Raw genomic sequence first — 17,855 nt, forward strand, 5'->3', positions numbered from 1 at the left:
TTGAACTTATTATATAATAGACTACTGACGTAGTTGTACTACGTATTGACGACAAACAATATTCCTACGACTTTTGCCATTTGGGAAATCTTAACTACTTGTCTTAAAAGATTTTCGGAGATTAAATATTTCGTACAATTGTTTTTTGACATCTTAGCCAAAAGCACAGGCGATAATAAACTATATAAGAATTCCTAATGAGCACTACTTCCTATGTGCAACTTCAAAACTTTTGGGAAAATCGACGACCATTTAACGTTTTTATGGTAATATTTTTTATATTCTAGAATAAAAAGTATTAAAAAAGTGTTCAATTAGTTATATATAACATAGTAGCCAGCTAGATAATAACAATGGCAAGTATTTCAGCATTTTGTGGGTAGACCACAAATCTAGGGTGCTCGCATAATGCAGATTAACTGCATCATGTGCATAAAAAATAGGCAGGACAGGAGTTTTGAGTAAAAAAAAAAAGGCAGGATGAGACACTTGCAAAAAAAAAAGTCAGGATAAACTAAAAAAAAAAAAAAAAAAGGCAGGACCGAATAGAGTGAAAAATAAAAAGGCAGGACAGAGATTACAGCTAAAAAAAAATGCAGGACAAAATTTTTCATCCTAGCCCCCACTTTTTATAATTAAATCAGTGCTTATATTGAACAGATTGAAAATATATTATTGATATTGAATAAATACTGTATCGCATGCAGTTTATGTGAGTTTATACATGTATTTCAGTGAACAAAGAAGATATTTTTTTGGTCAGGCAAATTAATCAATGAGTGATAGATTTCTCTTGGAAGAAATTTAAAGGTCCCATCAAATAAACTATACAGAGAACAATAGCTATTGTATTTGTTCAATGGGACAATAGAACTTACAAAAGTTTAAATGGACAGGTAACTTGCAGGTGAATCTATGGAAAACTATGATAGGGTTCGCAATAAGTCATGCTAAAATAACAAAACTTTGAATTTTTGAAATGCTCAAGCTTTTCTACCTCAGAAATAAATTACCTTAGCTGTATTTGGCAAAACTTTTAGGAATTTTTGGTCCTCTATGCTCTTTAACTTCGATTTTTATTTGGCCCTTTAAACATTTTTTGATTCGAGTGTCACTGATGAGTCTTTTGTAGACGAAACACGCGTGAATTTATTTACTGAAACCTTCACAATTTTAGAATTTTTGTTAAATTTTAGACGGTTTCCATCTTAAATGAAAGTGGCCGCATTTGTGTTCATTCTAAATATTGAAATGTAAGTTGTATTTGATGATAATACATAACATATATAAAGGTTGAGGATGAACACGGATGCGGCCACCTTCATTTTTGACAAAAACATCTGAAAAGTGTCATTTTTTGGCATATTTAGTAGATTTTTCATATTTAAGCTTGAATGGGAGCATTTTTAATGTCTAAATCAGTTAAAATCTTTCCCAGAAACTAATTGAAACAACTGAAATAGACACTTAAGAGTTTAAAATGTCTTCAAAATCTTACGTCAGATGAACCTGAAATTTGAGGCCAAAATTGGCCCTTACCAGATCTACTCCTTTGTTGAAATTGACAGGTAGAAAGCGCTAATTGCACAAGTCAGGATATACATGGTTCTCTTTAAACTAAACTTTGGCAAAATATTTAGAGACATGTGAAAATAGAAAAATTTGGATTAATGTATAAAGATTTGGATTGTGGCAGGACATCTTCAGTTAAAGAGATGATTCAGTTAGATATGATCAGTAGGAATTTTTCTATTAACTATCAAATAAAAACATATGAAATATTTGGGACAATTATAAACGATTTACTGAACCAACAATATAATGAGAAGAACAGCACCTTTTTTAGCCAAGGGATGTACTTCCAACTAAGGCAATCATGTAAGAATTCAGAAACAAGCTTTAAAAGATATGAAAACATTTTATTTCTTCATAATTCTCTATCTTATACAAATAAATAAGAGGTGTAGCAATGATGCTTCAACATATACCTAGCACTATAGTAACACTTATACCCAGATCCCAAAAAGTTCAAACATTAAAGTAGGTCACAGTGACATCAACATCAAATTTATTCAAATTACAATTGGCAAGTTTTATTAACATCAAGTAGAATATGAGTTGCATGTTTCAGATCCAATAAATGGAAAAAGAAATTAAAAAAGATCGAGCAAAGTCTTGTCACCCTTTGACTTTTAATATGAAAATTTATCATATTCTTTGGGGTGAAATTTCAAACTAGAGTTATTCTTGTTTCCAAATTATGTTTGTAAACTGCTACTTACTTTTAAACATGAAAATATTGACTTTTATCACTCTGTATACTTTAAACTTTTAACAAAAAAGTATCTTTAACATTCAATGTTATCAAAACCTTAATTTGACATATTAGCTATTTCTGGCAATTATAATTTTAAAGTCTTAGTTATAACAAACAATTATAAAATTTATTAATAAACCCAAGACACAATATTAGACACACATACAGCCTAACATAAATATACAAAAACAAAAAACAAAAAATTCAGAGTGAACTTGCAGTATATGTTTGAATATTTATAAACCCTCTTGTTAAACACAATTGGAGGGACCAGTGAATAATGAAATACTGATAGGATTATTATGACAAACATATCTTATAATATGGCAATATATGGACGGATATTGATAATAAATTAAATATATATAAAAATAAAGTATGATATAGAAAAATATAATCATAGAAAATGTGGAATAATATAAAATAGTATGTGTCTTATTATGTTACAATGAAGCAGTCACTTCTATTCTTAAGAGACGGACCTAAATTCTAAATAAATATCAAAAGAAAATAAAGTAATATTGTCTTATTTGTGCTTATCTATTATTTTCTTTTGTTTTGTATGGTAAAATAAATACAAAATAACCTATACCTTCAAAACAACGAAACTGAAGGCACAAAGAGAACATAATATGAAACCAATTAGCTTTTGAAAAGGTATTCTTTAAATCTTAATGTAAGATATTTATTGAAATTTTAAAAATGAATAATTCAATTTTTGTTATAATGCATAATCATAAAAAATCTATCCCTTTCAAATAAATGAAATTAAACGAAAAACAAAATTTTTCTTGATGTAAAATTATTTTACACAACTTTTTACTTAAATGTGTATAAAAGAAATGATAATTTGGCACAAATATTCTGTGTTTCTTAATATATCTATAACACAATAATAACTATGGGTTTCATTTCTAAGTGTACATTACTCTATATTATTTCTTTAACAAATAAATGTGCAATTTCATTTATAAAAAAAATCAAAGTTTATGTTTCATCTGTAACATGTATTAGTATATCCTCTGGATAAATAAAACATTGTCATATATAATACAAGAGAGTTATCCTTCCTTATTTTCTTGGTTAAATATTTCCAAACATCACAAATATTTGACATAAATATCACAGTTTATTTGGTTGCTAAGTCATCCCTATTTGCTCTGTTGCTAGGTCATCATTTACAATGGTGTTGCTATGGTGATGAACTTCTTCTTGCTTACAGGAATACTATTAGTCATATCTAAAAATAGATTAAATTACAAATTAATATACAGAAGTCTAATTTCTAATTTTGTTGCTATGGAATGTATCCCCATCTTATACACCAAGGTCTTTAGACAATCTACAAAAAAAGAACTACCGGTACACAGAGAAAAAAAAGAATGTTGGATGTGTACTGATAAATATAAGTCAGGGCTGATTTTTCTAAATATTTATGTTTGATACAATTGATTGAACTAATATATTAACAAACATTGGCAAGGAAAATGTAGTTACTATGGATTAATTATTATTCGTTGGATTAATCGTTTTTTTTGGTACAGGTGAACCACTAATTCAAATGTTCAACGAATAACAAATTTTCAATAGGCTTTAGTTGAAGAGATTAGCCACAAAATCAAATATCAATGTAAATGCAATTGTTCAGCAATCCACGAAAATTGATACTCACGAATATAAATAAATTCACAGTCTGAGAGAATATTACCTCCCTTCACATGAAATGTTTGTATATTTCCATGATGTGCTTTCCATATATAATTTGTTGATACCATACCACCAAAGTGCACATAGACAAACATTCCAGTGACCTCAATCAAGTAGTAAAAGGATCACTGTGGATTCATGACATTTTTTGGATTTCATTTTTTTAAGATTGTTGTTATAGACAAAACAGTTCGATCAACAATGACATACAGATTTTTTATTATCTTGTTAAAAGACAATGATGAAATTATGATAAAGCTCAAACTACTCTCTCAAATGAAATTATGATCAAGCTCAAACTACTCTCTCAAATGAAATTATGATAAAGCTCAAACTACTCTCTCAAATGAAATTATGATAAAGCTCAAACTGCTCTCTCAAATGAAATTATGATAAAGCTCAAACTGCTCTCTCAAATGAAATTATGATAAAGCTCAAACTACTCTCTCAAATGAAATTATGATAAAGCTCAAACTACTCTCTCAAATGAAATTATGATAAAGCTCAAACTACTCTCTCAAATGAAATTATATAAATCCACAGTATACAGAAATGACCACTTTACTAAAGTTTGAGTTTACAGTGTGGACCAGTGGCAAGAGATCGTTAAGACTCATGACCATAGAAACCACTGTAGCTACACACAACTTAATACCTTAATACCAAGGTATAGCTTAATCTAAATGGACCCTTCATACAATCTCTCCCCAGGTCGGTTCATTTGCCTATCTCCCGGTTGGTCAATATGTCTGTCCATTGGCCTTGCTGTTCCAGGTCTCTCCATGGGCTTATTTTCTGTGCCATAATTTGGCCCGTCAACATGCCTTTCCAATGGCCAATTGCTCTGTCTATCATATATCATATCATTAGGCCTATTTCTAGATCTTGGACCATATTCACCTGGCCTACCTGCAGACCTCTCCCTAGATCTTGGCCTATCACCTAGTCTACCTCTGGACAAGGGTCTATTTGTATGTTTATACCTGTCATTTGGTCCACCTAGTCCACCACCTCTTGAGTATTCTGGGTCTTCAAATCGTCTAAAATAAAAGTAAAGTATCACATGCATGTCAATTTCAAAATGTGCAAATTTGATGTGACTGTCATAAAAGTGTGAGGTTTAGCTAAATAAACTTTTATCACAGAGATATGTCTCACTTTTTTGTAATTTTGATAATGTAAATGTATAAATTTGTTAAAATAACAAAACTATAACAAGTTTTGCAAATATTCAAAGTCAATGAACCATGACAGAAGGTACATGATTAAACAATCTCCATGGAAATGAGAAGTGTCAAAGCTAATATAACTGCATACCAAATACCATTGACTTATCATAAGTAGTTCCCTTTAAACAAACCTTAACACAAACTAATACATGTAAACTAAGCAAAATTTGAAAGTCAATAGACCATGACTGAGGGAGCGGGGCCAAATAATTTCCATGGAAACAGGATATGCCAATGCTTATTCAACTGCATACCAATTATCATTAACCTACCACTAGTGGTTCCTCAACAAATGACCTAATCACAAACTAGTACATGAAATCTAAGAAAAGTTTCAAAGTCAATAGACCATAACTGAAGGGGTGGGGCCAAATAATCTCCATGGTAATGAGATGTGCTAATACTTATACAATTGCATACCAAATGTCTTTGACTTTAATGACATACCACTAGTGGTTCACCATAAACTAGACCTAATCACAAACTAATACATTGTTGCCGCCGCCCTTGTCATTAGGATTGTGAGGGATAGTTGTTTCATTGGTGTCTTAGATATGAATATTTACACAAAGCAAATTAAATAACAACCAACAGACAGACAGTCACATGAACATCTTTATGGCTCATACAAAACCATGCTAATGTCTATGTCATGTAGACTCTATGGGGATCATTGTGTCATTGGCAATTAATATCTGCTTCTTTGTATCTACCCGGTAATGTTTTACCTGTATGAAGCTTCTTCTCTTCGCTTTGAGTCTAAAATTTCCTCATATGATGGAGTTTGCCTTCTGCCATAACTTGCTGGACGATCTCTAAAAATATATTACGGAGAAATAAAGATTATCTGATGTAGTTTGAAAATGCACTAAATTTTATTCAGATAAAAAACTTTCTACAACAATTACATAACCATTTTGACTGTTCAGGACTTTATAATAATGATCCCATCAAACAGGTTCATATATGTATAAATCTTATAGGTTGTCATGATGCTGACCAAGTCAGAGAGATGCATCAGTAATTGTCATTTCACCTACGTTTACTGCTGTTAGTTAAAATAAAGATTAACCACTGCAATTTAAATGCAAATAATAGCTACTGCTCACTGATGACACCTCCACAACTGGATAATTTGAATAGTGTAAAAATATGTAAGTGTTCTGTAAACAGAAAGTTGTTGAGTGATGAATCTGAAAACGCACCACACATTAAAGCTGATTTATATATACCCTGAAACAAAATTTAAGAAATCCTTATGATGTAGTTCCTGAAAAAGATGTGACAGAAAATATTCATGGGATGGACAGACTGATGGTTGGATAGATGGACGGATGTATCATTTTAACAGTAGTATACCTTGGAGGTTCTTGGTCTCTTACAGGACTTTTGTGAAATGGTGGAGGATCTTGCTGAAACCAACTATCCTGTAACATAAAAGTTATAACATAGGAAATATTAACTTTCAATCAGGGTTCTTTTAAAAATTCCAAGGTGAAATATTTACTTTAATTACAAAACAAATAATCAAAATAAAAATAACTTTTGCTTTTTATCTTCCATTTAGAGTGTAAAAAATGAAAACATATTTATTCTTTAAGATTATATGTGAATATTCCTTGGCTTTTCAATTGTAAGTTTAAGTTTGTAATTTTGAGTCAATTTCTTTGAAGGTTTATTATTGAGGGTTTCATAGTGACTTCTGCATGTTTTTTTTTAGTTCCCTGAAAATGATATTTCTGCTTAAAGTACACATTTTTTTCCAATTTTTCTATTCATTTTTCATTATTTTGTTTTTTTATGCAACTGAAGCATTTACCTAGACCTTTTTTTTATAAGTAGAAGAAAAAAATGTGCAGCAGTACACTTAAATGAGATTTTTTCAGAGATTTATTATCAGTTTAAAAGTGCTATCCAAAGAAAGAAAACATTTTTGCCTCACACACAAAATAAGCAGAGAATAAAAGTGCTCTATTCAAAGCCATTCATTTCAGAAACAGCAGTTCGGATTATTAGAGAATAGAGTTTACTGAAAATTGAAATGAAATTACTTTGTATTAACATAATTGGGTATTAGTGAGAGTAGAAGCAAAATTCAGGAAAAATGTGTGCCTTTAATGTCTTCCTCACAATCAAGTTGTGAAGTTGAGATAATTTCATATGAACAATTTAATTAATACACATTTTTCCTACCAACCAAAGAAAAGATTCACACAAGGTGTTAAACAGTCAAATTTTCACATTTTCTAAATTTTGTAAAACAATTCACAGTTCTGATTTAAGATGTCATCAATAACTAATAAATGCAACACTGTAAAAATTTGACTCTAATTTAACTGGAAATTTCTTTAAGAAACAAAATTACTAATTTACTATACATGTCTTTTTGTCCATTTTCATTTTCCCATACCAAAACCCTCTTGACCTCTCAAGACCAAAATGTTTTCAGTGGTGGATCCAGAAATTTTCATAAGTGGGGGCCCACTGACTGCCGAAGAGGGGGCTCACTTCAGTGATTCCAAATATATGCAACCAAATTTTTTCCCAAAAAGGGGGGCCAGGCCCCCTGCCCCCTAAATCCGCCTCTGTTTTTTTGGTTTCTTTTTTCCTATATTTAATTTAATTTGATTTTAGACTCCCCCATTCCACCTTTTTTACAAGATTTACCCCTTTTTAAACATCCTGCATTTGTCTATAGATAGTAAATAGACTAAGAAAATTAACTTTTCACAAATAAATCAACACTACTATAGTCTCCTAGTCTTTTAGAGGATATACATTTTTCTTTTATCTTTGGTGAGGGACACAATTGATTAGTTAAGTCTTTTAATTTCCTAACCCATTAAAGAAAAAAAGTACCCTTAAACCTTTAAATAAATATCTTGATGTTTCACTGTACAATTCATTTTTCACAAACAAAATTAAAGACATTGTCATTCATTAAGAAATTTCCAGTGAGCTAGGACAAAATCAGACACCAATGTTTTACCAATATTGGAATTGTTCTGAGTTTGTTCTATAAATAGATTTAAGACGTTAGCAAACCACACATACAGGTGGTACCTTTCCATCTACCCAGTTAGGTCGACCACGCGGCATGCCTTCTTTACCAAAAGCTTTCTGTAAAAATACGTTAAGATATTAGTTAAGCTGGGGAGTTAGTATGGTCAACTTCTGTTCAGACAAAATAGTTATCATGTTTAATACAATCAGTTTCTTAATAAATAGTTGATATCATGATAGGTTATTATCTATTATCATACTTCACATAAAAGTGCTATATTTTGATTGGCTGATACTAGGGTGTTAATTTACTTTATCACATGGCTGAGAGGGTGACCATTTTTTTAATGTTACCCTCACGTCTAGACCGATCAAAATCGATAGTTTATAGCACATCGAATTGAAAGTACATCAAGTAGTTAAATACAATGCTTAAGTTTTAGCTTTAGCTCAGATTTTATTATTTGACTGTCAAAATAAAGAAATAAAACATCTTGCTTAACTTTTGTTGTTTTTCTAATACCCATAACATTGTTATGTACGTGACGTCATAGAAAATACTTTTAAAATAAAATTAATCTGTAAGAGACTATAATGATAGCTAGACATTCAGTATAATAAATTAAATAACACATAGCTGAGAAGCTGATAGAGCAGATTGTTATCTCTCGAAAAAGCATTGTCAACCTTGGCTTCGCTGCAGGTGACAATGTTTTCTCGGGGTAACAATCTGCTTTATCACCCTCTCAGCTATGTGATATTTATATATTGTCATAGAGTTTCTTTTTTCAGGTTTTTCCTGTGTCCCCTAAACTAATTCAATAAACCACAGAAAAGTCAGTCTATTAAGGAACTATAATTATGCTCAATTCAATCTGTTGTTTATCAAAGAAATGACTTTTGTAAACCAAAGGGAAAATAAAAAAATCATAAATCATAGGTAAAACTGCTAAAGCCATGGCAAAAAAACAAAAAACAAAACATAAACATAAAAAAAGAACAACTGTCTGCAAAGCAATACAGAGCAAAGTTAAGACTGATGAAATACATCCCCCCTCCTAACTCTTACCCTTCAAACATAGAAAATAAATTCAACAAGCTGTACCATGAAGAAAAATTCAAGGTTCAAATATAAGAAAAAGATAAATAAGGAAGGAATCCGTAATCAAACCAAACCAAAGTTAAGCTCTATGCAGAGTTACCTCCTGGGAATCTGCTATTTTTTTCAACACATTTTCATTCTCAATTTTCGTTTTCTACAATTGGTTACAAAGCTTATGATTAGTGAAAAATTCATATTTTAAAATAACAAAAATATACCACTGAAAAGTGATGGTATACATCAATTCAAACAGTTTAATATTAAGAAACTTGAATTTAATAGAAATAAAAACTACATTTATATTTTAAAATCTTCCTTCAATATGGACATTAAACCAGTAAGCATTAACTAAAATTAAGGAATAACAGTAATGTATTTGAAGAGATGGCAACATCAATCAAGGAATAACAGTAATGTATTTGAAGAGTTGGCAACATCAATCAAGGAATAACAGTAATGTATTTGAAGAGTTGGCAACATCAATCAAGGAATAACAGTAATGTATTTGAAGAGTTGGCAACATCAATCAAGGAATAACAGTAATGTATTTGAAGAGTTGGCAACATCAATCAAGGAATAACAGTAATGTATTTGAAGAGTTGGCAACATCAATCAAGGAATAACAGTAATGTATTTGAAGAGTTGGCAACATCAATTAAGGAATAACAGTAATGTATTTGAAGAGTTGGCAACATCAATCAAGGAATAACAGTAATGTATTTGAAGAGTTGACAACATCAATTAAGGAATAACAGTAATGTATTTGAAGAGTTGACAACATCAATCAAGGAATAACAGTAATGTATTTGAAGAGTTGGCAACATCAATTAAGGAATAACAGTAATGTATTTGAAGAGTTGACAACATCAATTAAGGAATAACAGTAATGTATTTGAAGAGTTGACAACATCAATCAAGGAATAACAGTAATGTATTTGAAGAGTTGGCAACATCAATTAAGGAATAACAGTAATGTATTTGAAGAGTTGACAACATCAATTAAGGAATAACAGTAATGTATTTGAAGAGTTGACAACATCAATCAAGGAATAACAGTAATGTATTTGAAGAGTTAACAACATCAATCAAGGATTTGACAGCAGCAAATGTAATTTTTATTGAAACAATGAGGACTGTAGTCAGTAAAACAGATATTTGTGATCATCAAATCTAAAAATGACAGTACCGCCCTATTCAAATAAAGTACTGTCATTCCTATTCTCATGCAATATTCTAGAATTGTTCTAAAACAAATATTTTAAATATCCCATAAACATTGAGTCATGCATTCCTGATGACTCAGACTGTCAACAGTGGAATTGATGGTAGACATCATCCAATCAAAATTAGTTTTACATGCTCAATTTCATTAGAATACAATATTAATGAAGACATGCAATCAAACTTATCCCCTTCTCCGTCACACTATCTTCTGTTAATTGTTTCATACCTCATCTAAGAACTTCCTGTATTCTCCCTGTCTTTCTTTATTTAGTTTTTCTCTCTCTCTATCTCTACCAAGGTTAGCCATAAAACCTATACTGTTAGCAGGAGCTTGGTCTGGCATTCGTCGAGGAGCATGACCGCCATGTTTCTATAGAAACATTTAAAAAAATTAGTAATCATGAATGAAATGGTTGTTTTTTGATAATCACCTCAATACACTTTTTCAAATGAACCAAAAGATGAACATATTCTTTGAACCACAAAACAAAACATGTAATAAATATTTGTATTCTCTTTGACTTATCCTTTAAGAAATTTAACCAGCAACATTTCTATTTTCAGTTCTTTAAATTACATCTGAAATTCTTATAACACATGTATTCACACATTCTAACACCTCCTTTATTTATCTCCTCTCTGCAGAAAGTGGTGTCTGAAATCTTCAACAAATAAACAAACATTTATAATAGATAAGCAAAAAGTGCAGATAGCTGTGAATATAAAATTGAAATTTTGCATCAAATGTACTGGCAGAAATATAATATGTAGCATGAATAAGTTTATACAGAAAAGCTAGGGTATACAATTATAAATGCATATAAGTCTGAAATACTAAAAAGTAAAAAAAGTCTGAAATACTAAAAAGTAAAAAAGTCTGAAATACTAAAAAGTAAAAAAGTCTCTAGTGCAATATGAAAATAATTGAAAATATTTTGTTAAACTAAAATAAATAATCAAATAAAATATAGAATTATACATAAATATCCTTAGTCATGTTAAAGGCTCACTTTATCTTCAACTAAGAAAATTGTATTTAGGTTGTTGCTTAAAAGATGATATAACAAAATTTAATAAACTTTAAGACAATTCTTAATTTATGGATAATGCTTTCTTACACAAGAAATCTTTCTTTTTTCAGAATAGCTGCACTTAATAAAGCAATGATAAAATTATTTGTTTTTGAGCGGAAAATATGTCAATAATCTTCATTATTAAATGATATTTTTCATGAAATAAATGAGCCTTCATAATAACTGCATTAAAAAAAAAAACAAACAAAAACAAAATAGGCAATGAAATAAAACAAATTAAAAGAATAAGCCAAAAAATTACAGCATTCAAATACACTCAAACATTTAAATTAAATAAAGTATTAAAACAAAACAAACATTTAGTTATTAACAAAGTAAAACATCTTGTACTGTGAAGCAGTTGTTACTATTGAAGCAGCTAAGCAAATACAGATACAGACTTCAGATCATGCTTTTAGTGTTTACATTAGACAATTTACATAGTGGTCTTGTGAAGATATCATTACTTTTTGGGGGCTGAGACAAACTTTCTTTCTAAACTGACACAGAAGTATAACATTTAGACGTTTTAAACATTCTGAGAGCATATAAACATGGTTTCAAAAAATTTTGTACTTTACACAATTGTAATGAAGGAAGTTAAATTGTTACTTGCCAATAAAAGAGCTTTGTGTTTGACCTATTTTGATTCTGAATTAATTTGAATATTTATCATGACATAGTCTGTATCTATTTGTGGGGGGCGTCTAGCACACAGTATCATGGGGTACCTGTATAAACTCATGATAATCTTTTGTCCTTTCGTCTCTAACTTTCTGACGTGTTTTTTCGTACTCCCCTGTAAACAACACCGCACCAGGAGTACCAAACTCTTTAATTCTTTCTCTAGGAGGTTCTTGCTGTTCACCAAAAATAATTTATTATTCATTTGGCATTTTTTTAAATAATGTTAATTTTTGCACACCCCTTTGGAGGGATTACTTGAATTAGCATACCTTGAAGAAATGTATTATTGAAATAGTTCTAGGTCTTATTGTGAATACAAAGTTGTTATTACAATCATACAATGGTATCAAAACTGGTTTCCATTTAGGGAGCTAAGAATGTGGTTCAGTTCCAACCAGGAACCAGTTACTAAAACTGCATAATGTCCAGACCCCACAATAGACACTTCCACAAACAATATTATAATAAAACACAATTCTTTATTCTAAAATGATGTTTATACCAAGGGTTTAACATCACCAATGTGAGATAACTCTATTCTTTAAATTGACAAATATAATACAACTAATATTAATTAAATAATTTCCATTTATCACCATATAAATGTAAATAATATTTCTGAGGTAAAATAAACTGACATTTTCAACAAGCTAGATTTCTAGACCACTAAACATTAATGTAATCATGCAAAACTAACATCATATTTTACATTAATCAACTAACTTAGCCAAAATTACACAAATTATCTTTTTTAAATAATATTTCTATAACATATTACCACATACATGCAATATTCAGAACACCTATAAATCTTATTATCATTACATCCAAACTCATACAAGCATCAACCAATTTTTTGCATTTGAGAACTTCAAATAGAATTTTACTTCCATTCAAACAGCCTTTTAGCCTATTCTGTAAATTATCCTATTTTAACAGATCAATTTGTATAAATTGTTTCCATTAGAAGAAACATAAATTTTCACAAAAAAATGAAGAGCATGTGGAAAAAACGAATTCATCTGTGCTTAATGTTTGTATTCTGTAACTTTGTCAAATCTTTTGACGAATTTAATCTTAATTTAAGCTACAATCTGTTCAAGTTAAAAGTGTTTTGGTTCCAAATTCAAAAACTTGTTGACATAATTACATAAGCAACATGTTAAAAGCTTCTGTTACATCAAACTTTAAATCATACAAAGTAATCATGTTATACACCAACCCTTGGTTTATTATTACAGTAACATTAAAAAATCAGAACCTTCAAAAATATCATTTAGGCTCCTTTGTAATAATAAGTAACATCTGCTTTAAAATAGTAAAATTAGGTTTTCTTTAGCTTTATAAGATATTTACAAATCTTCCAAAAAACAACCAAAAATAATCAGAAAAATAGTTTCTCCTGACTAAAAAGATTCAATTTAGGGGAGATAACTTCAACATATTTTCTGATTCTCATATTCGTTCTTGTTAAACTATTAGAAAAAAAAATTAAAAATTTGTTCATTAGGACAAACTAAACCAACAACCATAAGATTATAAACATCTAAATCAATCATTGCATAGCATACCATGTTAGTGGTAAAATGTATTACAATCATATATCTATAACAACACACACATGCAATTCTGTGAGAAGCCATCTAAATATCATAGGTTTTAATTATCAAAACTCTTGAAAACATTCCATATAGTTGTTAGTTGACCGAGGATTATAATCAAACCTTAAGAACAAAATCCCGCCAGTCTTTCCGTAGCTCATCGTTCAGTTTTTGTTTACGGTTTTTATATTCACCAGACATAGGAAGTATTCTCGGCTTTGTTACTTTATTCCAAAACTCTTTATCTCTGTTGCCATGGGGTTGCTAAGCAAACATAATAGTACTTAATTTATATAACAGATAAACATGTATTGTTTGTTATTTAAGAAAAATGTTAAAGTTATATGAACCACCACAAGAACTTTTACGTTATTATAGACATTAAAAAATTATGCCTTTCTCCCATTTATATGATTTCAGTTAAAAATCAAGTTAACTTTAAAAAAACTAGCTTGCAGTTAATCAACAATAATAAATCTTTAAACTAAATTTACTGGCTATCAAAGAGTTATCCTTGATTACAAGAGAAAATATTCATTCAAAAAATCTTATACAAAAGATACAATCGAACAATGATATATACAATCATGGTAGCATTAGTATTACACTCTGTTACAAAGCAATCACACTTTTATTTCAGAAAGCTTTTATTAGTCTATATAACAAATAATTCTCAAAAGAAACCTTGACTATTGCAAATATCATAATGAATATCAGGCTATGTTAATTCATGCATCAGAAGCACTTCTTTTCATTTCTTTACGGTCCTTTCTGTTTTAATATTTAAATGAGACAGCCATCATAGGGTAGTACCTGTTAAATTCCTTTTTGCACAGACTATTTTTGGGGGTCAGTATATGAAGAACAAGAGGCTGTCACAACGACAGCAAACCGGATTTATTTACATTTATTTGTGTCCTGGCAATATCAGATGATATCATTACTGATTAATGGTGAAAGTGAAAATCATCAATATCAAATTTGACCTCTATTTTGTCATCAGTATCAACATTTTGAAATAATAATATTTGAAAAGCTTAGATTGAATGGTTCATGAGTAAATGCAACAACGTGAATAGAAACGCCATTTTACGATCTTTCAAGAACCATAACTCCTGAACAGTAAAAGTCAAAATCGTCATTATGGAACTTGACCTCTATTTTGTCATCAGTAACAACATATTAAAATTTCAAAAGCTTTGGTTGAATGGTTCATGAGAAAATGCACGGACACGACGGGAAACACCATTTTTCAATCTTTCAAGAACCATAACTCCTGAACGGTAAAAGTCAAAATCGTCATTATTGAACTTGACCTCCATTTTGTCATCAGTAACAGCATATTAAAATTTCGGAAGCTTTGGTAGAACAGTTCATGCATAAATGCACGGACACGACTGGAAACTCCATTTTTCAATCTTTCAACAACCATAACTCCTGAACGGTAAAAGTCAAAATCGTCATTATTAAACTTGACCTCCATTCTGTCATCAGTAACAACATATTAAAATTTGGGAAGCTTTGGTATAACAGTTCATGAGTAAATGCACAGACACGACTGAAAACTCCATTTTTCAATCTTTCAAGAACCATTAAACTCCTGAACGGTAAAAGTCAAAATCGCAATTATTGAACTTGACCTCCGTATAGTTGTCAGTAATAACATATTAAAATTTTAAAAGGTTTGGTTGAACGGTTCATGAGTTAATGCACGGACAACATTTTATTGCCGCCTTTCAAGAACCATAACTCCTGAACGGTAAAAGTCAAAATCGCCATTATTGAACTTGACCTTCGTATAGTTGTCAGTAATAACATATTAAAATTTTAAAAGCTTTGGTTGAACGGTTCATGAGTTAATGCACGGACAACATTTGATTGCCGCCCGCCCGCCCGACCGCCCCGCCGCCCGCCGTACATCCCCAAATCAATTACCGACATTTTTGTCACAAAAATCCGGTTAAAAATGGTAAAGGTAGTTAGAAAAAAAAAATTTGACCTCTATTTTGTCATCAGTATCAACATTTTGAAATAATAATATTTGAAAAGCTTAGATTGAATGGTTCATGAGTAAATGCAACAACGTGAATGGAAACGCCATTTTACGATCTTTCAAGAACCATAACTCCTGAACAGTAAAAGTCAAAATCGTCATTATGGAACTTGACCTCTATTTTGTCATCAGTAACAACATATTAAAATTTCAAAAGCTTTGGTTGAATGGTTCATGAGAAAATGCACGGACACGACGGGAAACACCATTTTTCAATCTTTCAAGAACCATAACTCCTGAACGGTAAAAGTCAAAATTGTCATTATTGAACTTGACCTCCATTTTGTCATCAGTAACAGGATATTAAAATTTCAGAAGCTTTGGTAGAACAGTTCATGCATAAATGCACGGACACGACTGGAAACTCCATTTTTCAATCTTTCAACAACCATAACTCCTGTACGGTAAAAGTCAAAATCGTCATTATTACACTTGACCTCCATTCTGTCATCAGTAACAACATATTAAAATTTGGGAAGCTTTGGTAGAACAGTTCATGAGTAAATGCACAGACACGACTGAAAACTCCATTTTTCAATCTTTCAAGAACCATTAAACTCCTGAACGGTAAAAGTCAAAATCGCAATTATTGAACTTGACCTCCGTATAGTTGTCAGTAATAACATATTAAAATTTTAAAAGCTTTGGTTGAACGGTTCATGAGTTAATGCACGGACAACATTTTATTGCCGCCTTTCAAGAACCATAACTCCTGAACGGTAAAAGTCAAAATCGCCATTATTGAACTTGACCTTCGTATAGTTGTCAGTAATAACATATTAAAATTTTAAAAGCTTTGGTTTAACGGTTCATGAGTTAATGCACGGACAACATTTGATTGCCGCCCGCCCGCCCGGCCGCCCGGCCGCCCGCCATACATCCCCAAATCAATAACCGACATTTTTGTCTCAAAAATCCGGTTAAAAATTAATGCGCACTTGACCAATGCCACATTCCTTACAAGATAGTAAGGACAAAGAAGTTAGTTAACTATTCCCCACCCTCTCACCCCTATATAACCATCTTATATGTTACCTTCTCATTGACTTGTGTATGGTGAAATTTGATGCATTTTTGTATGACTGATTGTATATATTTATGTTAAACATGTTATATTCAAGGTGATCTTGTAGTGAAAACCTTATTTTTTTAGGAGAAATTTACTTGAATTACATATAAATGGAATGCTCAAAGCCCAATGTGTATAAATACATATGTTTTTCTAAACATGGTGGCTTTCTTTATTGGGCTGAGATAAAATGCTATATTTCTCCCCTCAGTCCTAGCTGGACAAGGAACTGGCAGTTGTAATGAATTGATTCAGGTAACATATTAAACCACACAGAACACCATACAAGCAGTCCATTAAGACAGTTACAAGTTCATAGCCAGTTAGTTCCATTGCACAAAATCAAAGTTACAGTTATGTCACCAGTAGATGTCATATGATTAAAATGATTAAATTTTAACAAATGTGATTCAAATCAGATGTTTTAAAATTTCCAAACTTTATTCAGGTAGTTATGGCATTACTGGTATTTCTTATAGGAAGTTAACAACAAATTCAAAAGTTTGTTACATCACCAAAGTATGGAAATCTACTTATTAACTGATATGATTTGAAAAAGCTTTTTAAAAACCAAGCACATTGTTTATACCCGTTCAAGGAAATTGACCATTTCTTGGTGGGCCTCTTGTTTGAACTGACGTTTCTTTGTGTCATATTCTCCAATAGGAATTATAGGTGGCGACTCCATTAGATCACGGTCTAAACTTTCACGGAAACTCTCTCGGTTCTCTTGCTGCTTTTTATAGATTTCATTTTTCTAAACAAAGAAAGAATTTTATAAACAACATAA

At 30.7% G+C, this 17,855-nt stretch overlaps 1 protein-coding gene across 40 annotated transcripts in view; it reads right to left on the reverse strand.

Annotated features, from left to right (window-relative positions):
* Positions 1–1,898: 1,898 nt before the first annotated feature.
* Positions 1,899–17,855, reverse strand: part of LOC143059249 (uncharacterized) — a 58,408-nt gene continuing 42,451 nt past the window's right edge. For 26 of the 40 annotated variants that reach the window (XM_076232819.1, XM_076232795.1, XM_076232743.1 and 23 more), the window contains 10 exons: positions 17,655–17,822; positions 14,067–14,207; positions 12,387–12,515; positions 10,809–10,952; positions 9,459–9,512; positions 8,308–8,373; positions 6,613–6,680; positions 5,982–6,068; positions 5,008–5,064; positions 1,899–3,557 (listed from right to left, as the gene is read on the reverse strand). In XM_076232819.1, the coding sequence (XP_076088934.1) occupies positions 3,548–3,557; positions 5,008–5,064; positions 5,982–6,068; positions 6,613–6,680; positions 8,308–8,373; positions 9,459–9,512; positions 10,809–10,952; positions 12,387–12,515; positions 14,067–14,207; positions 17,655–17,822 (924 nt within the window). In that variant the 3' untranslated portion in view covers positions 1,899–3,547. The remainder of the gene's footprint in view (positions 3,558–5,007; positions 5,065–5,981; positions 6,069–6,612; positions 6,681–8,307; positions 8,374–9,458; positions 9,513–10,808; positions 10,953–12,386; positions 12,516–14,066; positions 14,208–17,654; positions 17,823–17,855) is intronic. The other 14 variants (XM_076232997.1, XM_076232982.1, XM_076232947.1 and 11 more) reach the window with 9 other exon arrangements.

Source organism: Mytilus galloprovincialis, chromosome 1 (genome assembly GCF_965363235.1).
Source record: "Mytilus galloprovincialis chromosome 1, xbMytGall1.hap1.1, whole genome shotgun sequence".
NCBI lineage: Eukaryota > Metazoa > Mollusca > Bivalvia > Mytilida > Mytilidae > Mytilus > Mytilus galloprovincialis.